This window comes from Anas platyrhynchos, chromosome 4 (assembly GCF_047663525.1).
Source record: "Anas platyrhynchos isolate ZD024472 breed Pekin duck chromosome 4, IASCAAS_PekinDuck_T2T, whole genome shotgun sequence".
NCBI classification, from domain to species: Eukaryota; Metazoa; Chordata; class Aves; order Anseriformes; family Anatidae; genus Anas; species Anas platyrhynchos.
Window position 1 is genome coordinate 77,842,839 of NC_092590.1, and position 24,893 is coordinate 77,867,731.

The window sequence follows — 24,893 nt, forward strand, 5'->3', positions numbered from 1 at the left end:
CTGTGCAGCAGCAGCCTGGCAGCCGACCAGATTTTTCCAAGGTTTTTGGCCACCAGAAAGGCATCAGGGGCACAGGCTGGAGGGTAGAGGCTGTGTGGAGCTGTGAATATCTAAGAAATGGCAGCCGGTGGTGGCCAGGGCTGGAAGAGGGGACGGAGCAAGCGCTCGGTGTGAGGCTGGAGCCGTCCCATGGCAGACAAGGCCCCGCTGGCTGCTGGCAGATGGGACGGGCATTGGCACGTCCAGAATGACTCTCTGCTGAGGCATGTGCCCCCAAAATGCTGTGAGGGATGTGATTTCACCATTACTACACGTTGGCATCTCTCATTTTCAGCAGAAGCACCTCCGCTTGCCACCAGGCCAAGAGCCTCGGCCTGCGGCCCTACACAGGGCTTGGGGTCTCAGGGGCTGGTGGCCACCCTGAGGGGCTTGTGAAGAGATTTTTGGAGCAGAACTGGCCTCCTTCCCCCTGCCTCCAGCCCCGATCGCTCGATATCTGCTGCCAAAAGCCTGCAGAAGCGGGGGCACCCGCCCAGGCCGCAGCTGGGTCACGCAGCCCAGCAGCTGAGGCCGAGGGGGGATTTTGGTATCCCAGCCCCAGCCAAGAGCAGCACGTGTTGTGTGGGGGCAGGGGACCCCTCACAGCCGTGGCATGAGAGGCAGAGAACAGCCCTCGCTATCTATTTTCAGCACGTTCCTGCCCTCCTCAGCTCTCATTCTTCATAGGGTTCAGCTCTCGTTATTTATAGGGTTCGCTGAGGCAGCCCCATGAGGTGCACGGGTACAGGGCTGCTCAGGAACACCCCAAGAACCCTCCTGTGGTCTTCTTCCACTGCTCTGTAAGCACAAACGCCTCCTTGTTGGCCTGACACGGATCCATCTGCACAGGGCCAGGACAGCTGCACCATAGTACAGCAGCTCTACACGATGCCTTGATAGATAGGCCAAAAAAAAGAAAAAAAAATTGTTTCCCTATACCCAGTTTCACATAATGTCCCGTTAATAAGACTGTAGGAGCTCCCCATACCCAATTTCACATAATGTCCTGTTAATAAGACTGTAGGATACCACAGAAACTTGCCTCCTCGTGCGCAGGCATGCAGGAGGCCACGGAGCATACCTGGCACGTTGTGTCCTCCAGCTCCATCCCGCAGGGCTCAGAGCCTCAGAGACTTCCCAGAGGAAAGTCTGGGACATATCGAATCGAACCTGGGCACAGGACGCAGCAGAGAGCTTGGCAAACAAGCCAAAACCTTTCCCTTCTTTTATTTTTGCATCAAGTCTGAAGTAGCTTCTGCTGGAGCTAGACCACGACAGGGTTGCAGCAGATGGGCACACGCATGAAATTAGCCTGTGGAAGGAGAAAACCCTCTTCCCCATCAAGAGCCCTCAAAACTGTCCTCATCACCGTGGAATTTGAGTGCCTTCCAGAAGGGTATTAATCAACGGGGCTTTCATTTGTCATGCGGAGGTCGTTCACCGTCCCACAGGGTCTAATTTGGCCCGGAGAATTCAGTTTATCTGCTGATGTAGGGAGAAAAATATTAATATAAGTCTGACTTTCAAGCTTTGCTTGTGTGAAAGTGTCGCGTCTTTCCCATTTACATCAGCTCAGCTGAATTCGCTCAAGCCTGGGATGAGCACGCCCCAGGACTTCGTGGTAGGGTCTGGGCTGTCCACAAGCACAGCCATCCAGCTGGTGAGCCAGTAAATGCTGCATGAAGGAAGCAATTATATTAAAGTCTTCTTTACTGAATTAGAGTTTGATCTGGGGTATTGTACAGCCAGCCAGGAAGCACTATTCCTTCTTAATTAGAATCTCATTTCAGGAAAAGTGAATTATAAAGCCAGACGCTTTAACAGACAGGCAGAAGCAGTTAGCTTACCTGCTTGCACGGGGCAAACCTCGTTTCGGCGTCTTCCTCTTCCAGGTCCTCCTGTTGCCTTGTCCTGCAGCCTGTGACACAACCACTACCGAATTTCCGCCCGACTTCAGGCAGCAGAAGTCCCTCTGGGAAGCCAGGAGCCTCCCTCCAGGAGCAAGAAGCCCCAGACCTGACCATGGCCAGACAGGCAAACAGTAACGCAACCACATTCGGTGCAGGACTTCCCAAAAAAGTCACACTTCACCTTTCCTTTGCCATGGGAACCGATCGTAAGGGTGATTTAATCCTTCTGTTTATCAGTGAGGAGAGAAAACGTGTCCCTGAGAGCATCAGCTCAAGCTCCTCACCCGTTCCCTTGAAGCCTCCTGATGAGGCAGCCCTCTAACCCGAAAGTGGTTCCCTTCAAAAAGGACTCCAAAGCACCCATCAAGAAAGAGGGGATTTAACATAAATATAAATAGAACTATACGTAAAATTGATTGATTTCTACAGCCCTCACTCCACTGCTTCCTTGCCCCAACCGCCTCAAGTTCAGCTCGTTGAGGGTGCATCAACAGGCAGTGCAAAGCCAAATGCCAGCCATTAAATTAACTCGGTGATGAGCAAGGTAGAAATGAATGACAACAGGACTAGATCAAAGCTGCTTTCGGTTTCTGGATTTAGGTCAAAAGACCGCTTTCTCTTCCATCTCTGAGGTGGCAGCTGTGACAGCAGGCCTGTCGGTGAGACTCAGACACATACCTGGCACCCACACAATAACCGTTGTGTGGGGTGGGCATGGCAAACGCTGATCAAAGAACATTTCTGGTTAACTCAGAGCAAAAGCTTGCACCTCCAGCATCCTAAACAACAACAACAAAAAAATACAGTTCCACCCTCTTTAAACTTGTGCAGATTTGCAGAATTTACCCTAAAAGTCTCTGTCTGGCAGGGGATTAAGAAGAGATGACTCCACTCTGAAATCAGGGCAAGACGAGCATGATTTCCTGAGTTTCTGGAAAAAAGTTGTCCCATTTTCTAACCCATGACTCCAAACATCAACAGTCTCTTTCCAGAGAACTGTAAACATGAGATGCTTTTCACCCAGCGTGAGCTTTATCTGACCCGAGGACAAGGAATTGTAAAGTGGAATGGATGTGAGTCATCTTCGCTAGCATCCGTCATGAGAAGGATGGATGACCACACCATTCAAGGATGTGACCAGGCAGGAGACTGCCACTGCTCCTGGAAACCTGGCCGCTGACCTCGTTTTTGTAAGTTCTGAGAAAGTGCAGCTCCTCCTGGTGTCATCCAGAATGCCAGGTGCTTACCCCAAGGGGAGGAAGAGACGTTGAGTGCTCCTCTAAAACACTTTCCTCCCCACACTGCATGCGAAGTGCACGTTTGCTTTGCAGTGTTTCAGAAAGAGCCACAAACTTCAGAGTTCAGAAACTCTTTGTGCAGCCCAAGACCGGCATAAGACATCCAAGAACAATTTTCAGCTCACACTTCGTGATATACTGAGGTATGCCTGGACAGAAAAAAATTTAACAGAAGCAACCACATCTCCCCGAGCAATACAAAAATGCTCCGATGTCATTACCAAATGAGGAATTACAGCTATTTCTTGCTGAAGCTCTCATGCTGCAACTCCAGTGACTCAGAGAACAGCAGCGACTGCTCAGAGTATTTTGGCAGTTACTGAACACCTTTAAGCAAGGTTAAAAAAAAAATAAAATTGCAGCAGCTCTTTGTTTTGAAAGGTTTTACAGCGTGCAGCTCTCTACTTCGGAGAATGGGTGTTCCAACTGCTTGCAATAGACTTACCTCTACCTCTTTGATTTGCAATGTTCTCAATTATTGACCTCTCAGCTTCTGTGAGGGAGCAATGAACAGGCATGCTAAGGCCATTAAAAAAAATACCATCAGCTGTGTTATGTGAATGCAGGATGACTTCCAAGCATATCCTGAAGCATCAGTACAGCCCTTAAGCCTTCTTGGGAGTGTTTTTTTTCCTTTCTCCTCATCAGCTGAAAGTTTAAAAGCATTTTTCAGAGGCCAAGTGGCTTTAAATGAGCTTTCAGTGAGACAACATCTTGCCATGACTAACACAACTGAACTTCTTGTAGCAGGGGAAAAAAAACCCTATTCATATGTATATCAGGGAAGCGCATGACAAACCTCAGTACTGGCAAGTTTGAGCATCTTCTGCCTCAGCAACATACAAAGCTGCCTTCTAGCCCCAGAAGAGCACTCTGAAAGCAAAGCAGCCCGCACCCAAACCGATTCCAAACGCAAGGCAGAGGAAGCAGCAAATAGGTAAAAGCAAATTTAGAGAAGTGGAAAGTTGTAAGGATATAAGCCATTCCTGTAGCTGATCTATCACAGCCACATGATGCTGTATTATTTTTAATCTGCAGTTTTCAACTTCAGATTTCCGAGACCAGACCAGGCAGGCATGGCCTTCTGGCACATTAGATTATGTTTTTGATTTTTTTTTGCATTCTGTTCTGATAAGCAGAGCACACCCAGATATATTCTCAGAGTATTTCCTTTCATAAAATAAAAATTTATAAATCAAATAAATGCATGTAACAGCTGCTTTTACAGCATGTGCCAACACTAGCACATGCCACAGCTTGAAAAATATTATTCTAAATCTTTGTCTATGTCTTTGCAATATAGTGTAGTTCTACTGACCTTCCAGGAAACGATTTCCTATCATTATAAGATTTGATTCATTACATCCTGATGTGAACTCCGGGGATTACTGGCAGAGCTAGATCACAGCCACCACTGTGACCGCGCAGCACAGGGGTGAACCAAGAAGTTCTGGGACATTCCTAGTGAACAGGACTGGTCAAAAAGTCTCCATTGTGCCTCACCCTCTGCAGGAATTTATTGTTCCAGTTGTTCCTCGAACTAAATTGCTGTAAAGATTTTAAGTAGAGAACACTTAAAGGTGTATGAAAAAGAAAGGTGTATGAAAAAGAAAGCTGCCGTTTGCACACTTAGGTTTCCTCAGGTTTCTTTTCCTGTGTACACACCAGATCTACTCTGCGGTGAGCCAATAAAACAGACTTCAGGCTTCTATCACCCAGAACCACAATCTTTATTTTTCATCTTTTGTCACTGTGTTGCTCATTAAGTGCATAACCAAGCATCCCGTGAATATAAAAGCATCTAACGAAGTGACGGGGACTCTCCCTGGCAAACCTTAAAAACTCTCAAAATAGTAAAAAAATAAAATAATAATAATAATAATAAAAATACTTTGATTAGATTCTCCTGTTAACACAAAAAGACAGCAAACCAATCAAAAAGTAAATGTAGTCATGACATCTTCAGTTTCAGGTACTAATGATGTCCAGCTTAAACAGCTGTCACAGTTGCACTGTAAATTCTTAACAGAGTCCTGTGGTGGGTAGTCAGTGGTGATGACAGCATGGTTTCTTTCCATCTTGTCCATAAGGACAGCGAAAATATATTTCATGATTGCTACAATAGCTGCTACAAGTTCACCTGATGTTATTTAATATTTTTTTCCGGTACAAAACGATTACAAACAGGTTTTCTACAATGAAATAGGAAATTATAAAAATAATAAAAATCTCAGTTAAAAAGTATTTAATTTATATAAAACTCCTATTTCAATCAAGTAGTTATAAATATGTTGTGGACCAAGTACTGCCAAAATTTATGGACTTCCAATTTTGGAAGTCCATAACAGCACTACAAGCAACAGCCACTTATTTAAAAATCTGTCACTCACTTTGCACCACTGATCCTTTAATATCTTAAAAAATATGGCAAGATTCTATTAGTACAAAAAGACACCACCGAATGCCACAAAACATACATTGCATGATATTTACTGCATTATCTATTTCACTTCACAATCTCCTTTACAGAGGAAGATGCAGAGTTTACTAGGCACAACGCGCTTTCATTTGAAGAGGAGATCCTTATCAGTTCCAAGGCACCTTCCTCCCTAAGACACGGTTGGTGATTTTCTGAAAGATAAAAATAAAGGAAGTAGAGACCAGTATTATTCCTCTAAAAATTAAAAACACCCAGCATGAGCACAGCTTATATAGGTGACTGTAAGAAATGACTGTTCACAGGTTTTAGGACAGCTACAGCAGCCTCGCTGCTTCACACTCATCAGTACAAAAACCAGCAGGACATCCCTGTGCTGGCTGCTGTGGAAATTGTTGGAAACAAGAATGAAGAGTCAGAGCACATCTTGACGTTAGCTGATAGTTTCCACAGTCTCTTTTCAGGTTTTGAAGGCAAAGCTCTGGGCTTCACGCGAGCCTCTCGTTCCCTGAGCTCACTGAAAGGACACAGAAGGAAGGAGAAGTAGGAGAATTACAGGGAAGGGTGAAAAGGATAGTGGAAGACACAGAAATTGCCTTTTCTACAATAAAATGCTGAAGAAATTAAGACTTTTCACCATGGTGGGAGGGATGAGCCGTATCTGAAGAGGAAGCAATGAGCAAGTGAACATCTACGTGATTCTGAGAAAGCCTGAAGTAGGTGGAAAGGTGGTGTTAGTGACAGACCTAAGAAAAAAACACAAGTAGGCAAGTTCACGAAGGAAAAAGCCATCACTAAGTATATCAAAGATGCCTCAAAGCCCCTTGGACATCACACAAGATGGTTAAAGCACCTCAGAGGAGCAGTACTGGTGCTGGCTCCCTTACACTGCTCTTCTCCAAGCACCTTCTAGCAAGACCCGCTCTTACAAGGGGCAATTCAGGTACTGAAACATCGCTCTGCTAGCTCAGCCAGCACGCTGCTGGTGTTGTGAGGCATGGCAAACATTTGTGAGGCTTTACAGCAGCGTGAGATGAAGAGCTTGAGATGTCTTACAAATAGGGAATGATAGAGGCATCCCCTGATGTGACCTTTTACATTACACAGAGGTATATTTATACATACAAAATGCGAAGCTGCTGGCACGAATCTGAGTGTGGAATGGTCCCAGGAACTTCATGAAGCCTCAGGACTCGAAAGCCATCCCCACACAGCCTCTGAGCACACCTTTCATGGCACAGACCAGCTTGCAATTTAATAAGCAAGCCCAGTGAGCGATGAGATGCTATCTCCCCTCTTTGCTCTACTTCCTGGAAGTGGCTATGAAACAGGCTAAGAAGAAAACCATGAGGCTGTCAAGAGAAAACGTAGCCAAGGGGATGAAAAACAAACAGTAGAGAATCTTGTAAAGCAGCAGCAAAGTGCAGTTCATTTTTACACCTCTAGAAATGAGAGCTGTTTCCTTTGAGGTAGCGACACCTTGTGGTCCCTGTCCTGCATAGGCTCTAAAAAAATGTCATAAACGCACAAAAAACTTCAGTATTCCTGAATGCTAATACTTAAAAAAAAAATAAAAAAGCTAGAGGGAAGTATGTAGCTTGATAACTTTGCTATCTCCTTTATGAAGGTTTCTCTCCTGCTTCATATTTACAAAAATAACACTAATTGCATCTAACAGAAGAGCATCAGTTACAGAATAAATTCCTATCAGCTAAATTCAAAAATAAATAAATTCAATTTGACGTGACTAGGGTTGGAAAAGTTCCTTATGATTTATGCTGCCATCAGATCAGAAGTCTGTCTCAACTGTAGTTTTCAGAATTAAAGGGCTTGCACCATTCCCTTATCTAACTGGTGTAATTTTATGCTCTATTTGAAAGTAAAAATAGAGAAGGGACAGAACATCAGCCCAGACCCATGCATATGCTGTGATAAAAATAACTTTTCAGACAGCAAAGTTAAGAATTTAACAATTCCAAAAGTTCAGGCAGACTGCACAGCCCTCTCAGCTGCTTTCTAGCACATGAATGTTGATGTTTGCAGTTATATGAGGATCCCCTCCTAATTTAGTAACAAAACTTATTTTGTTCTCTTTCCTTCTCACCACACTGCTACAGCAGCATAGGAACAACTCAGAACAAGCACTGCCAGCCCTTGCTTCTCAGCTGTCCTGTATGAATATTTGTACTTTACAAAAGTGGATTTTGGTCAGATATATTTGTTAATTTGGGACCCTGTTTTGAGCCCCATAAACTCCGTTTCACCCCACCCTGTAACCTGTGCACTAATTTAAGTTCATCATCATCATCATCTGCTCCCTACAGATGATGAGAAGAGAGATGCTGCCTCCAGGGAGCAGTGTGCTCCGCACAACTGTTCACACTGCAAACACACAGCTGTGTTGTCTCCTTGGGATGCATTTTTAAGAAGCTGGGGTGCATTTTTCCTTCTGAAGCGCTGACACAAATTATATCAACATGCACTTATACCCAACATACCTCTAAGTGCTGCTGTGAGGGTTTCATTCACAAGTGATACTGCCAAACACTTGTCCATGGTCACGTACGTAAGGATGAGTGTGTGTGCACATTTAATTCACTGCTTCCCTTCCCAGACATTAAACATCCTTAACCTGTGAGCCCTCAATGCATGGCAGAAACAGCCTGCACGTGGGTACTGGCAGCTAACCACATCCTCAGAGCCATCTGCACTGCAATCAGTGAGGGGCACACTTAAGTTTTGCTTCTTACATGTCCAGGAAGAGTCCCAGAGCCATATTACACCGTGGCTGATACGTAATAAACTTAGGGTGTAAGTACTCTTTGTTCTGATAATAATGAATAATAAATCCACAGGTGGTTGGAGAATGCTCAAATTCTCATTTACTGAGCAAAAACTAGAGAAGGTAAGACGTCCCCTTCCTTCCCAGCTGTTTTTTCATTACTGCTCCTCTGCCAGCTATTAACATTTGGTGGTAACCGACTGAGCTGCACCCTGAACTGTGGCACGAGTACATCCTTCCCCACCAAGACGTCCAGTGCTAGCCTGTCAAAATCCAAACAGAGAAGGGCAGTGAAGATTCATTAGGGACAAGTCATGCCATAAACACTGACCTGGAGTCGGAGAATAGAGGCACCATGCCCAGCTCTACCACTGACCCAAACACAGCCTCGAGTAGGGCACTTGATTGTCTAACCACTCTCCTTTCCCAAGCTTTGTCTCTAGATGCATGCCAAACGATTTTGGATAGAACAAGGCCTTATACAAACCTCGCATGGGGCAACAGATATCCTCCAGAAAACTGTAATTAACATAAAAGCCACGTTTATTCTAGAGCACTGATCTGCATCATCAGCAGTTCACAAACTTGTCACTGCAAGAGATGCTCAGGCCAGTTTGGATTCTGTGACAGATCATTTAAATGATAAAACCCTAGATTACGTGATTACGTATGTTTTATAGTCTAGCTTTCGTCCCAGCATAACAAAACAGTTTTCTCCTCCTAATATTCTGTGTCATCTTTGGAGCCATTCCACAAAATCTGTAGTTCTTTTTTTTTTTCCCCCGACACACAATCGGATCTGCTTTAGAAACTGATGCTCTCAGCAGCACATTACCAAAATTCTAAACAAACTTATTCACTGTATTTACAGCTACTCACTACAGCTATTCTGCATCATCAAGGAAGACAAAGGATTACAGTATTTACTGCAATGAATCACCATCCTCTTGCAATCAAAACAACACTTGTACACAAAACTTTCAATATGATTCCCTCTTCTTCCAGCTGATTACACTGCTTCAAGTGAGTTACTGCCAACAATCATCAACTCTGAGACCTTACTGTACTGGCATCCGAGGTTCTCAGACTAGTGCAAAAATATGTTGTGAATATACAGTGTAAAATCATGACAGCAAATTGAAGTAATTCTAGTCATAAGCACACAAAACCAGATTAGGAAGGTTCTTCTGCTTCCTGAGTTCTGCAGAAGGCTGCATTTATTGGTATATGGGTTAGGAAGCAAGCAGGTGAGTCAGGTTAAAACCTCACTGTTTGTAGCAGACTGTTGTTTCCCATCTTTTAGCTTTCATTGTCTTAACAAAAAAACGTTTGGGTGGCTGAAACAGCTCAAAAAGGGATACACTGGTCAGCCTGAGAGATGTGCTTCGCAGAAGGGACTGATTAGCCTCCTCTGTTTTATCACATCACTCGCTGTATATAAATTGATAAGCTTTGCTACACAGAAATACAAGACAAGATGTGCGCATATAGGAGGAGAAAGGGACAGAAGACTTCTCCTTGTTACTCATTGTGATTAACCTAGGAGTCTCTTGCACACTCTTCAGTCTTTCGTTAATAAAACCTGAGCTTAACCAACACATAAAACACTTGTTAAAAAACTTGGACAGCCAGGGAGGAAGAGTTCTAGCAGCAATTGCTGGCTAGGACAGAAGCAGCTCCCTGCAGGGATCTCTCCACTTCATGGCAGAATGAGGCAGGATTCAGCAGAGCCCTAGAGTAACCCAGCCAAACCGTCCCCGCAGATTCCTTCTCCTCCTCACCAAAATCCTGGAGTCCTCACCTCACCAGTGACCTGTTGCTGGTTGTACGGTGAGACCACAGCACAGGAACTGTTCATGAACTGCTGGTCAGTGTTTGAGGTTCAATGCTAGGCACACCCACACTTGGAGATACCAGTTTATTCCACAGCTCGCCAGACAGAGCAGATCCTAGGCTGATCAGTGCCAGAGCACTAAGACCATACTATCAGCTGAACAGACATTTAATTGTGAAATCCACTGCCCTCAAATTTAATTACCAGCAGGACTGCCACTTGTCCACTGGAGAAAAGTTAGGAACAACAGCTCCAGGCTTTTTTAAACACAGCTACAAAGCTATCTGTGAATACTGTATGCTAAAGTCATCTACAGCAAGGGTGCACAAGAGCTGCAACAGCAGCCTTCAATTCCAGGAGCTTATTTATGGAGTATCTCCTTTGGATATGCTCCACAGCCCACCTTGGTCTGCCCTCAAGACTCTGCACGTGGCCTTTTTTGTGTGCTGCTTACATGGGACTATGCTTCCTTGCGTTTTTTTTTTTCCTCCCCTACACAGTACGTAGGTACTGGAAGATTTCCAGGTTAGATGTTTGGTGGGTTTTTTTGTTTGTTTGGGTTTTTTTTGTTTGTTTTGTTTTTTTGTTTCACATTTTTAAAAGCTTGACTTCTCTGACCCTGATTATCCTAATCACCTAGAATCTGCAAAATAACACCACAGAATTAGCACTCAGTATTACTATAAAGCTTGTGACGTCAAGGAAAAAAAAATTCTAACAGGTTCCAAAATAAACACTTGACCAGAACACCTACCATCTTGTAAAGCTGTGCTTTCAGGCGGTACGAGTTGTATTCCAATTTTCGCTTCTCTTCCTCTCGCTTCTTCTGCACCTCTGGCAGCTGCTCGTAGATCCTTAGTGTAAATACAAAAAGTCAAAAATAGTGACTTGGCAGGAAGGAATTTATCGAAATAAAAACATTCTCCTTTTTATCTTTACATTCTGTTAAAGGCTACCGGCCTGTCACAATTGTATTTGGGGGTTTACTAGTGTCACACGTGGAAAATAAGCTCTGAAATAAAAATGAAGGTGCCTGATGCTCACCCCAGCATCACTGCGCTGTTCTAGTCTGGTTTATATGGTGCCACCTAAAGAAGGGACCTAATTGCTAAGGTGGCAGAGCACTGCTGACACTGCCTCCCCCATACCTTCCTTTAAGATCATAGGGCTTTACTCATTTCATGACAGTGGTTGCCAGGAACCATGCAGCTTCAAAAAGATTACAGTCTATGGGACGTGAAAATGAACCCTGTTCAAAATTCCAGTCCCATTATATTTAAGGCAAGACAGATACTATAACTCCTTCCTTAACGTACTGACTTGATAATCAGCAATAGGAGGAGGGAAGGAAGAAAAAAAAAAGAGTTATAATACTGCAAGGGTACACTTTTTAAGAGACTGCTTCATTCTTACGTCAATATGATAACAACTTTCCATAATTACTGTTCCCTTTGAATATTTTAAACGCATCTATGCCTTCAACTCCTATTATCTGCAAGTGCTTCAACCCATTCCATTCTGAACACTGCAAATCAATGCAGCCCACCAGCCAGGAGGGAGGAGGGGCGTCTTTCACAGTTGTCTTGGTCCTAATTCCAGCAGGAAAATAAGTAATTCTTCAAAACAGTGAAAGAAGGGATGGAGGTGAACAAGTCAACTTGCATTGACTTGCTATTTAGTCAGCAAGACTCAGGTGTTACTTCCATGTTTCAAAGGACAGAAGGACTAGAAGTTGGCAGGGAAACAAACTAAAATGAAAGTGAAAGATAACTAAGCAGGCAGAATCAACAAAGCAAGGAATCATGCAAAATTTTGATTGGAACTGACTTTTATGTCCTAATTCCCCAGTATCAGCTAGGGAGAGCCGCACTCGTTTGTACAAGTGTTACACCAGTGTGGGTACCAATCCATCACAGCTGAACTGCTGAGCTTGTGTCCTCTGAAGGCAAGGAAATACAAATCCAACACCAGGAAATTCCTAAACAGGCCACTTAATGTTGCATCTATAAAGACAACTGCTATTAGATTCAAAAAATAATAAAGAAAATAAAGGAATTGTTTCCAGGACCTACCTCTTTGCATGCATTTCTATTCTCCTACTCTGTCTGCAGCTGCTCTTAAGGCCATCTTTCTAAAACTGTCACTACCCACAATGCTGCTACAGAAAAGAGGAAGTAAACCATATTTGGATGCTTATTTTCCATCTCTGATGCTTTGCTGATAGGCAGCAGAGGGTGCTAGGTCTATAGAAGTGCTACTGGAGCGGGGGGTTTGGGGTTTTGTTTTACTACCAACTCACCACTCGCTAATGGCTTCACCATTCTAGGGCTCCCCTCAATGAAAGATCAAGGTTTACCACACACCCATTCACCCCACCACAAAGATATTTAGAGCAGGAAACGGACAAATCAGAATTGTAGGTAAACTCCCTGAAAATGGTTTTCATTAGCTCTAGCTAATTTACCCTGAGAAATTCCATTTATACCCTTGCAGAGAAAAAGCAAGAGCTTCTGTACTCATTATAGGTGTGGATTTCAGAAGAATGGTACAGAATAAATTACTTCTCAGATCCAACTGAGAGCTGGAGTATGACAGCAGTAAGAACAAAAAAATGTCACCGAGTGCGACTGCCTGAATCAGTCTCCATAGAAATCCTGCTGACTTCGGTGTTATGAAATCAGAGTTTCTGAAAAATACGTGAGTTCAGATATGCTGATTACACAGTCCAAGTGACCTGAATCCAAATCCGTTTCCACTAAAACATGAAGGTACATTCCTGGGGGAGCTGGCATATTTACCACTTCTGTCACCTTTTAACTAATGCCCTAAAAATACTGTTAAATGCCAAAGGCTACTGAAATAACACACTTTTTTTTTTTTTTGTCTCCTAACATATATATCACAGGGGTTATTTTATATATTATGCATTCCAGTGGATAGTTTGCAGATTCACTACGTGATTTAGGCTGGAAAGGACCTCTGGAGGTCACCTAGTCCACCTTTTCCTCAAGGCAGGACTAATTTCAAGGCTAGATCAAGTTGCTCCTGCCTCATCCTGCCAACTTCTGACTGTTTCCAGTGATGGAGATTGTACCATCTCTGTTGGCCCCAGGTCCAGCATTTCACAACCCTCTTGTGAGATACTCATTTTCTAGTCTCTCTCTTTAACTGTAACACAGTTAGAGTTAAAGGGGTTGCTGTGTCCCCAGGAGACATTTGATGCTTCTTGTTGTTGATCTTGGCCCTTTCCAGCCTGCAGAGGTCTCCAGATGCTCTAGAGCTACTCTCATGCATACTGGCTGGTCCTCCCAAAAAACTGCTGAGGTGTGTTCCACCCCATTGCTACTGATAAAAATGCAATGAAACAGTTCTGACCCCAAATACTGTCCGTAGCACAAACCTTTCCCTTCGTGTAGCACTTGCATTTGGTGCAACAAAGCACTTACACCATCAGAGACAGCTTCGTGAGTTGCTAATTTATGTTTAAGTATTTCTGCTGTTTCTCAGGTGGTACCTTTCCACCACCTCCTCTTGTATCTCTATCATTTCAGAATCCAGATGCAATAAAACACCATTTTTTTAATTAAACCCTTGCATATTATCTCTATGGCACAAGTATTACAAATGTTTAATATACCATTAGTGTGTTGTGCATTTAGCTATGAAGTACTTGAATCATACATAAGACAAAATCTATCACATGGTGTGTTTTTTTGTTTTTTTTTTTACAAGGGTAAAATCCTCACTATTCCTTTGTGGATAATTATTTCTTCCACAAAGCTACCTCCATTTGGTGAAATGGTACCTTACTTCCTGCCCCAATTACCTAGTTTGCTAATGTTTAAAACTATATGGACACTCCATTAGCCTGCACCCTACATTTCATCTCCTTTCGGGATCCAATACTTGGACAGTTTGCTGTAGTGTTTGGACTGCAGATACTGCAGCAGAATACTCAATTTACGTGAAATGTTTTTTCCAAAATGGTGTTATTTGTAGGATTTTATGAATAGGTGCTTTCTTACTCTCATAAAGTCCCTACATCTTGCACAGGAAGAGCTGAATTATCACCAAATCCCTTTTTTTTTTTTTTTTTCTTACAGATACAATTCATCCATCTTTCCTACTCATTTATTCAGGGCACTTATCTATCTATCTGAAACAAAAGTTTCTTAACCTTACCGTTTAGATCTTTGAACCATTTCACTCTTCGGAATTGTTTTTCTCTTTTCTTTAACCAGGTAGCCTAAATAGAAAGTTTTAGGATAAGAGCACAGTGAACAAGTCTGCTTATCACAAAACATTCTGTTACATACATCTTTCTCCTTTTTGTATTTTTTTTACAGATAACATAAAAAAGTAATACTTTTATTAAAAATACACACATCCTTCAGAACAATGGGTAAATTAATTCATTCCTATAGAACACCAGGAGCAGAACCACAAAGGTACCTCTGTCAGACAGCATGTGACTTGCATTCCTGTAGCCCTTCCTTTTCTCTGGAGGATTAAATAGTTCTTCACGTTCAGACTGCAGCACGCTCTGTATCCTCCTTTCCTCCATTACAAGCTTCAGGTGCTTCACACGCTCGCCAGAGCGAGAGATGAAATCAGGGCGATGCACTGCAAGAGCCTCCTAAGACGGGATGACAAAACAAAATCTAAAGTGGTCAGACAGACTCCCCGCAGCTGGAAGAGAATAATGAAATATCTAATTCATTACCAAAGCATGGAGAAAAGTAATCCCAAAGCAATATTTGGTATAACGTACAAAATCACGCATCCCTAGTGCTTGGTAGATCCTCAGAGACCTTGTGTAACACACAATTTGTCAACAATAAGGAAACTAACAAGCTGGAAGGAAAAAATAATGCCTAAAAAATTAGCAAAAAGGACTCAAACCTCTTCTGAAAAAAGCATAGCAAGGTTCACACAAAGTTTAGCCTGCAGAAGATGACATAACTTGTTATAGTCTCCCTTGCTAGAAATTAATGGGCACATCAACTATTAGAACAATTAGAACTTCATTTTTGATCAAAAATGGAATTTTCTTTTTTGTTGTTGTATTTTTTTTTTTAGTATCTCCTGATAGCCCTATTTGCCACGCTTCAGTTTCCATCACAGGGAAGTCCCCGAACACAGGAATAGAAGCAATTGAACTTAAATAAACTTCAGAAGTGCACCTGCATTAGCATTTGCCAATTTAGTTTTCACTTTTTATGGATGATCTTCTTCAAAAGTATATCTGTATGCTATTATCTGTATTTTCCCAGATATTTAGAGTGATCACATTCAATTTGATCTTGAGTGGGCATCATATATGCACGTGCATGAATATCAGTATTTTGAGTGTTTGCACTGTATGAATCAAAGCTCACTTTAATCACACACTATGCACATCACACTATTACTTCTGCATGGAAGCAGGTATGACTTGGCATTACTTCAGCTACATTCCCTCTAGTTCCTGAAACCAAATGATTTAAGCCCTAAAATATGAGCTCAATTCAAATAGATTATCATATTGGGCAACGCCAGACTACAATAATAAACAAACACGCCTGATGACTTCATTGTGTTTTGGTTAGTTTCTTGTTTTGCCTTTTTAAGAAAGAACACTCTAACTTGTTGATTTGCAGCAATCATAAAGATGAGTTAATAAAACAAAACAAAAAAAGAACAAAGTGTTTCCACAAGATTCAGCATTACTCCCAACAAAATCCTACAGAGATCCCAGCGTGCCTTTACCTGTAGCGTAAGCTTCACAAGTGGCCGAAAGGCCCTGGTCTCAGCATCTCTTTCTGGAATTGCTGGCTGAGTCACGGTGCTGTGCTGCTGCTCTTGCCAGTTCTTCTCTCGGAGAGGCTCCCTCCAGGGCTTCGTGTTGGTCAGTGGTTCAAACCAAGACGGACCAGGAGAAGAATTGGAAAAGTTTTCTTTCCTAGATTCAGATTTCAAATCCTCTGCTTGGACAAACCATGAAATTCCTGTGGAGGAGACCACAGAAGACAGTAAAGATAAAGATACACAATGCCCTTTTTCCATCCCCATCTATGGCCCTTCATGCCCAAGACCTTATTAGCTAAATACAATCTGGGGCCTAACACTGAAATAAATACTCACTTTAGCTACTACACCAATTTCAGTGGGACTCTACCTTCAGTTGTTTCTGAAGAAATTTTTTGCCAAGTGTCAGTAAACCAACAAGCCCCTACCAAACAGCACTTTTGGAAAGGCACGAAATGGCTTCACTTGGAAGTTTCTCCCTTTATAGAAAGAATATGGCAATGGAAAGGGGTTGGCATTAAATGATCTTTAAGGCCCCTTCCTACCCAAACCATCCTATGAATAGTTACTTATCAGCAATTACACATTTTAAGGAGCTTCTGTATGTTCTAAACCTGATGGCTTTTTATAGACTTTTTTGAAGAACAAATGTTTTACATCTTCCAAGTGTTAAATATGTATACAAGAATTAGATTACTCACAGTTTACATACATAATGGGGTTTGAATACATCAGCTAGTATTCTGAGCCGATATTCTAAATTTTCTAAATAAAAACGGTATGAGAGAGAGTGATTTGTCCCTACAACAACAATGATGACTAAGGAAAATATTTTTAAACATTTAATCGTGACACTGTGAAGGCTGTCAGGAAATTTAAAAAAAAAATAATCAAGAAACTACTCCATCAGCCCAAAAATGCAACTCTAGCTGAAAGAGGGAAACAAGCCTAGCTCTTCTGGTACCAAATTCTTCTCCTAAGTACTCCGGGGAAAGAAAAGAAAAAAAAAAAACTTGTTCTTTGAAGCCTTAGTATATGAAGCAGTAATTACAACTTAATAGGGTCAAGTTACTCAGAATTCAGCAGAACCTTTTATACGTTGAAAATGAAACCACATACCTACCAGATTCCTACCTAATCCCCTGCCTTATTCATTGCCTCCCATTTGCTACCTTTATTGGAAAGGCTGCATCTAGTGGCTTGATTGAAAACGCATCATAGAGCAGTATAAAGCTCATTTGCCATAGTGAGTATTTTTGTTTAAAATTTACTGATTAAAAACAATGTAAGAATTGACAAGATTAGAGTTAGAGACTACTACATTCCAGTTCATCCTCCTCATAAATTTTGGTGGTTGCTGTTGAGACGCAGAGCTTTTCTGCTCTGCAGAAAGTGTATTTTGGACTGACCTTGTGGTAAGTGCAGTCTGCTCCTTTTTGTCCTTTTCTCCATGAAAAAATTGCCTGGCTGTCCCTTCTGCTTACCCTTGCTTCCTGCTGCCTGATGATCTGTGACCATACCAGCTGACTCTCCAAAAATACCATCGACACAATGCCAGGGTTTCCGTGGCCGTTGAGTTGGCTGGCTGGGCCTTGGTGTAGGAAAAGTCACACCAACATCCCGGGTGTTTTTCTTAGTTGCACTGTTCACAATCTCTAAATCTCCTGTAGATCAAAACAATGCAGTAACACCTTATTCTAGAGCATCTGGAAGTACTTCAACATCAGCACCTGTAACATGCATAGTTCAGGGGGTGACCTCAATTTTTACTTTGGAGTTGAAGGGTCACTTTTACCCCATCTTCAAAAAGCAAAATCATTTATATTCTCACTTCAAATTCAAAGCAAATCCAGTTACTTGGGATTGTTACTAAATGATAAATAAATAAGATTAAAAATGTGTAAATCCAGCTCCCCAGGCAAAGCAGGGATATTTTTATTTATATGTTATTTATACAAATGTATAAATACATAAAAATGTATATTATGTGTGTATGTTTTTATATATATATATATATATATGTGTGTGTGTGTGTGTAATATGTGAATATAAATAATATACAAATACGTATGTATATCGATTATATACTTGTATTAAAAGGGTGTGGGAGTAAAATTGAACCACTGCTGCACATGAAAAAAGCGGTAATAAATAAATTATGTGTCTGATGACTGAAACAAAAGCCACTATTCAATCTTATGGTAGGAACTTGGCATTTAAATGAAAGTAATGGAGGAACTGGAAACTGCCACCGGAAAAAACTGAATGCAGAACTGCACCAGATCAGGATGAGCTTGTGTTTTAAATAGAACATAACATCCAAAATATTACCAAGAGGAATATGAAACGCTGCAGTCACAGGTCTTCTGAAATAGTACGTGCCCACAAAATACATTCTGTGAGTAACAGATGTCTTACAGAGAAAACAAGATATAAAAAAAATCATCAGTCCACCTTTACGATTGAAATGAATCAGAAGTTTAGGTTAATAAGACTTACTAGCAAGTGAGAAATTTGGCTACTACTCAACAGGCCAAGAAATGTAATGAAATGGGTCATTTTAATTAGACCAGAACATCTTTCTCTGAAAGCACTTGAAGTGAATTTGGAGAATGCTGCATATACATACCTGTAACCAGAAAGGTACAACAGACACTGGAAAATGGGATAAACGATCAAAGAGATAAAAGGCAGAAGCAAAACGTGAAAGACAAGCTTGGAAGCTGAGAGCTCACCTGCTTGGACACCTTTGTTTAACATCCGTGTTCGTCGCTTGTTACTGAGAGCTGAGCTGGGCCCCCAAGAACTGCTGCTTGAAGAAGTTGAATCCAATGAGACACGGATTGCCTTCTGGAGGGGGAGAAAAAACAACAGGAATTCCTAAAAACCTAACTGAAACGAAAAGGAAGAGGGATTTAAACAGCAAGAAAGTCATCCCTATTTGCAGTACCTTGACTCTAATGTTATTTAGATATCCAAGAGCCTGCTCAGTGTCACCTACTGCTGTGCCACACAACAGTCAGCCTTGGTTTTATAGCCTTTATAGCAATGCACTCACTTGGAGCACCCTGTTCTAGTAACAATGCATGGTTTCTGTAAGAGCAGATTCTGCATGGTGCTGAGCATCCTCCTCTTCATCTGTCCGAAGCTCATGGGACAGCATGGCCTGTTGAGACAACTCTTCCAAAACCCCTCTGCAGCACCAAGATCATTTGTTTCTGCTTTGGGAAGAGGGAGAAAATACATCTGGACCGAACCCTATATTCCTACCCTCTCAAACCAAAAGCCTTTAGAGGTGGCTGGTGTTCTTTCAAGACAATTTTGTCCCTCCAGCAACAACATCTTGCTCTTTCGAGTGAATTCACAGCAAACTCCAGATCTGCAACGCTGGCACGAAAGAGCAAAATCTCCAAGTACAAGAAGTTCTCTCACCCTTGGGATCCTCACTACAAAAAGTTCTCCAGGTGGAGAAAATTCAACTCCAAAGGAAGAGGCAAGGTGGTAAGAGCACAGCTTAGGCAAAAGAATACTTTCAACATCAACAGGCACACAAACAGGAGCTCCAGCCACAAAGAGAACAGGCAGCACGACTGCCATAGAATTTAAATTATTTTAATACGTTATAACTTTACATATGGTAAATTTTAAGTGTAATGCATCTAGTCCAGAAGCTGTTTGGATATAGAAAGCACAGAGAATGGCAGTGCTTTATTAACAGCAGTTCAGTGGCAGTGCTTCTCTGGGCTTCAAACCCAGCAGCAGGGCACAGCCCAGCCTCTGCAACCCTGCTCAATTTAATTTTTTTTAATTATGAAGCAGATTTTGTTTGGGTTTTTGCTTGATCATAGCAATTAGTATTCTATTAGTAACTCATAACGCTAGCCACAATGGAAATGAACAAAGGCTTTTTATTACCTTCTGATTGATCCTCTGCTACCACCACTTCAATGCAAAACAATTTCATTTCCACATTTAAAGGAGGCAATTTTTTATTCTCGTGCACGCCGGGAAGAGCTGTTTTTTAGTTTCACAAAACCATTACAGCTCTGACACAGTGCACTAGGCAGCTGTAGTAGGTGTGTTATCTTCTTTCAGAGAGCAGAAGCAAATGTAAATACGGGCTGCTCAGCAAAAGGAAAGATGGGATGAAGTAGGGAAAAAAAAACAAACAAGATAATCCATTTGCATGCACATGCAGAAATAAATACAGGCAGAGATTTGGTACTGAATATTGACACGCAGATTCCTATTTGGACCAGAAAACTCAGCGCAGTGCCTTCAAAGCCCTTCAAGCAGTTAAATAGCACAACCTTTAGTTTTGTACCTGCTACCAGATGGCAGCTTTAAGAGTGCTTTAGGAATAACAAACTGGAATAGATGAAAACCTTCTGGGATGGGTTCAGCGTCTATAAATAAAATAGGCTGCAATCAAGTTTTCTGGAAGCAGAGCTGACAATAGGCTCTCAAAAAAAAAAACAACACTGAGCTACAAAGCGCAGCGCTTGTCTGCAAGATTTGTACAGTAGTCTCCTTAGGAGTAGAGCTCCTGCTATAAATAAACAGCAGTTTCTGAACCACAGAAATTTGCAACTAGAAAAAAGATCTTGATTTCTGTTCCACCAAGCATCACGGAAATCATCAACATTTGGATTTTACAGTGAAGTTAACGTTCTGCCATTAATTTTCTCTCATCCTTACTTGAGGCAGGTCAAGCACCTCTTTATGTGTTGGTTATACACACAGCACATCATCAGATAAAGGTTACCACTTGCTAAGAGCCATATGGGTTCAGTGCAACACCAAGCACTGAGAACAGTAAGCTTTTATTCCCACCTAAGTATTACTGGAATCTGTTATCTCATAGGCGATTGTCAAAGTCAAGTAGACCAGAGGTTGTTTTTAAGGTCTAAATAGACATTGAAGGATCAGTCTTACAAAAGAATATGGAATAAAATCATCATGCCCCATCCCTGGCAGTGCCCAAGGCCAGGCTGGATGGGGTTTTGAGCAACCTGGGCTGGTGGGAGGGGTCCCTGCCCATGGCAGGGGGCTGGAATTAGATGATCCTTATGGTCCTTCCCAACCCAAACTCTTTTGTGATTCTATTTCTTCCAAACACTACAACCACAGCACAGCACATGTTGGATCCTAATTCCGTATTTAGACAGTCAGTGTAGTGATTAATGGTCTTAACGTTGCAAAGTTTGACTGTTTTATTTCATAATACTAATAAATTTATTTTAAAACAATTCTTAGCCTTGAAAGTCTTTCTTCCCAGACTTGCATTCAGTAACTTGACAGAAAAATTTAGTTGATTGTATTAAGAAAAATTAACTTGTTTCTCTAAAATCCATTACTAACAATAGCAACATCACTTTCTTCCACTAAAAAGAAGAGAGAAATATTTCCTGTTTGTTCCTGTACTTTTCAGCATCAGTGTATATGACAGAACCCCAGAGCTCTCATTTCTTTCTATAATCATCAAGCCCATACCATGGCCCCCTTTCAGGAAATTTCCATTTCTCCTGCAGGAGGCCATTTACAAATTCAACTGAAGTCATCAGAACGATTCTCTCAGCTTCAAAACAGCTTTGCTCCAGAGTTTTTGTCTAGAACTCTCAGGCCAAATGCTTTCTGTTAATACACCTAAACTGCCAAAGACAAACTTACAACCAGCCAGCACTCAGATGTTGATTAAATTCCAACATCTAAAATAGATAAACAATAATAAAATTCATATAAATCCTTTGATTTTTTTTTTATTAAACTGAATTTATTGTTGCCCAGATATATTTAGGTAGCAATGTGCAGTCAAAAGCTGCAACCTGAACTTTCTACCAGGACTGCAAAAAGCACAGAACCTGCAGGTAACTAGAAATAAGATAGAGCAGCATCTTGTTTCCCAAGACTACCTCCAAGGCAAATGAAGAAAGAGGGGAAAAAAAAAATATAGGAACACGAAGAAAGGAAGCAGGATGGATGTTTTAAGGTATTCTGAGCTCCTCCTTACTGCTGAAGAGGCAAAAGAGAGTGTTTTGCTTTTGAGGTATCAAAGATAGAAGCCTACCACTGCGTGTTTTGAGCGATTCTCCAAGTAACAACAGACTTTATTGCTATACAGCAGTTTAAGAGTGCCTGTAAAAATTAGCTAAAATTACCTTTTGGTCTAATTGACCACGTACCTGGGTCTCTTTCCGTTTCCTGTGTTTCTCAGCAGTAACCTTGGGATATTCTACGCCCACCACTCTGCTGCTTCCCTTGTCCCACTTCTCAGAGCGACTCTTCTGGTGGTTGATGGTGCAATAAAGCTGGGAAAGTCGTGGTGACACCTGCACTCTTTCATGCCCAAAAGCCCTGATGAGCCTGGCAGTGTCGATGGTGGAAACGGAACTGCTCACCTCAGTCTGAGTAACAGTTTCCAGCTCTGTTTGGGTTACCCCATCTGATTCAGAGATGGTGGAACTGACTGTGGTGCAGTGATCTTTACTAAGCCTGCTCTCCGAGGAAGTGTCACTAGAAGTTTCCGAGTACTGCTGGTGCTCCAAAATTTTATGCATGTGGCAAATCGTTTTCTCTCCTGACCTACTTTTCCTAAGCTCAACAAAGCTGTTTTCATTGTGGTTGATAAATGGCCTTTCTTCAACACATGCTGCATGAGGCTCCGAGGTACTTTCAGACGTGCTCTTTTCTGGCAGCCTCACTTTCTTCTGCTCCCTTATCTTATATTTTCTTTCAAAAACATTCTTTCCTGATCTTGCTGGTATTAGCGTGTGCTTAATGGGATTCTGAAGGACCCTGGCCAATCGATCGAGGCGTTCAACGAGGGAGAGCTCACCGTTACCCCTAAAATCATGGTGCTGGTATCTCTTCTGGCGCTCCAGAAACTTAACCCAGAGGTCATCCAAGCTACAGGTGGAGTGGGTTCTCTGCCTCAGCGGCAGGTCTTTCTCCACATTCTCATGAAGACAAGTTGTTTGGCTAAATGCTAAAGGATAACTTTTAGCTGCCTTCTGTTCTGAGTCTCTTCTGCCGTGTTGAGGCAGCTCCTTTCTAGGCATTTCACTCTCCGGAGACGTACCAACGTTTAGATCCTCGTTCTTGCTGTAATCTGCTTCTGCAGCGAGTGGGAAGAACTCGTTTTCACCATCGTTCTTATGACGGGCAGAGAAAACACATTTATGGCGATGTGCATTCTTCCAGTTCTGGAAGACAGCACTTGAGGCAGGTCTAGCACGTCCAACACCCGAACCATCCTCTGAGGGCTCGCTGTTCGACTGGAAGGAGCTCTCACGCATGGACATGGGATGATGAAGGTAGAACTGGGCAGACTTGAAGACCGAGTGAGTGGTTTTCACAGACTTTAAATGATCCGTGTGTTCTGCAACAGAAGAAAAACTTTTATTATTTTTTTTTGTTCATTGACATGGAAGCAAATAAAAACCAGCATATTTGAAACAGGGTGATTTTCAGCTCACCTTTCCCATTCCCAATTCACAACTCACTTAGGAATGAAATTTTAGCATTATTAAAAGTACATGAATAGTATTTTCTATCATTTGCAACATGGAACCCAGGAGAATGCTGGATCCAGCTGAATCTGAAGGAGGAATCTAGATACATCGCATGTAATAGAGATCAAAATTTGGACAAATTTATATTATTGGAAAACTTACATTTATGGAAACTCACGACAAGAAGCCACAGCTCGTTTTGCCTTTCAGACAAATGCCCAGGGAGCAGAAACATCCCCCTAGGGCTATGCCTGAATATTACCTCTTAACTCAGAGGAGCACTATATACAAGACAACCAATACCACCTTCTGTACAGCTCCTGGAAACATTTCTGATAGCACACCAAGACCTCGCTCTGATATTTATTCAAGCTCAAATCACACATTTTAGCTCAAAGTAGCAGTGAAATCCCCCAAGAATATGCTACTACCTGCAATTACAGAGCACTACGTGCAGGAATACAACTACTAACTCATTGGTAATAGACACACATTAAGTATGCACGCAGCACATACTAGCAGAAAAATACTGCAAAGACAACTTTAAAGCCATTTTGATATAAAAAAATTACAGTTTAAGTAAAAATGTTTCATTTTATGTTCTTTGTACAATGGACTGAGTTATATGCTCATATAGTCAATGACCCATAAAGGAAGAAAGCTACAGATCCTAGTGCCAGAAGGGCTTCTCAAGTCCTCAAACACTCAAATTAGTTTTCCCTAGCTTTTCAACATTCTCCCCCAAAATGTTTTGTTGTTTTAAACTTCTCATTTCTCTCCTTCTGTGATGGTAACAAAAACATAGAACTGTTAAGTCCTTTTTTTTTGTTAACAGCAGCAAATCTTGCTTTTCAGCAAAAGGGATATTAAGTCCCACAACCAAGCCTCTCCCCACCCCACGGAGGAAAAACCTACCTGCCTCATCATGAAACACAGGCTGGGGATTTATAAAACCTCAATTCCACATGGGAAGTAGTGATGCAAGACAAGCACAGAAAGAGTTATGATAAAATTACATCATTTTATCCTGTTAACACAGGCTTCATAAACCTGACTTTCATTCAGTAACTTGTTTCTTCCCTTCCCTGTCTCATCACAGAAACATTTCAGTGTCATGTTCAGACCAGGAACAGCACCCCCAGTCTCACTAACTCTGAAATGAGAGGAATTTGTGTTTGCATACAAGGTCAACGTTTCTCTTCCTAGGTAGGAACATTCCTCCACATCCTCCTGACTAACAGGCTTGGGAATACTATGCAGAATTTTTATTACTTCTCTATTTTACAAAAAAAAAA

The 24,893-nt window shown here is 41.8% G+C and overlaps 1 protein-coding gene across 13 annotated transcripts in view; it reads right to left on the minus strand.

Moving 5' to 3' along the window:
• Positions 1-4,953: 4,953 nt before the first annotated feature.
• Positions 4,954-24,893, minus strand: part of ALMS1 (ALMS1 centrosome and basal body associated protein) — a 66,727-nt gene continuing 46,787 nt past the window's right edge. For 4 of the 13 annotated variants that reach the window (XM_072037918.1, XM_072037917.1, XM_038177926.2 and 1 more), the window contains exons 12-19: positions 22,246-23,465; positions 18,823-18,937; positions 17,497-17,751; positions 16,049-16,287; positions 14,753-14,936; positions 14,483-14,546; positions 11,055-11,154; positions 7,032-8,729 (exon numbers count right to left, since the gene is read on the minus strand). In XM_072037918.1, the coding sequence (XP_071894019.1) occupies positions 8,646-8,729; positions 11,055-11,154; positions 14,483-14,546; positions 14,753-14,936; positions 16,049-16,287; positions 17,497-17,751; positions 18,823-18,937; positions 22,246-23,465 (2,261 nt within the window). In that variant the 3' untranslated portion in view covers positions 7,032-8,645. The other 9 variants (XM_072037916.1, XM_072037915.1, XM_072037912.1 and 6 more) reach the window with 7 other exon arrangements.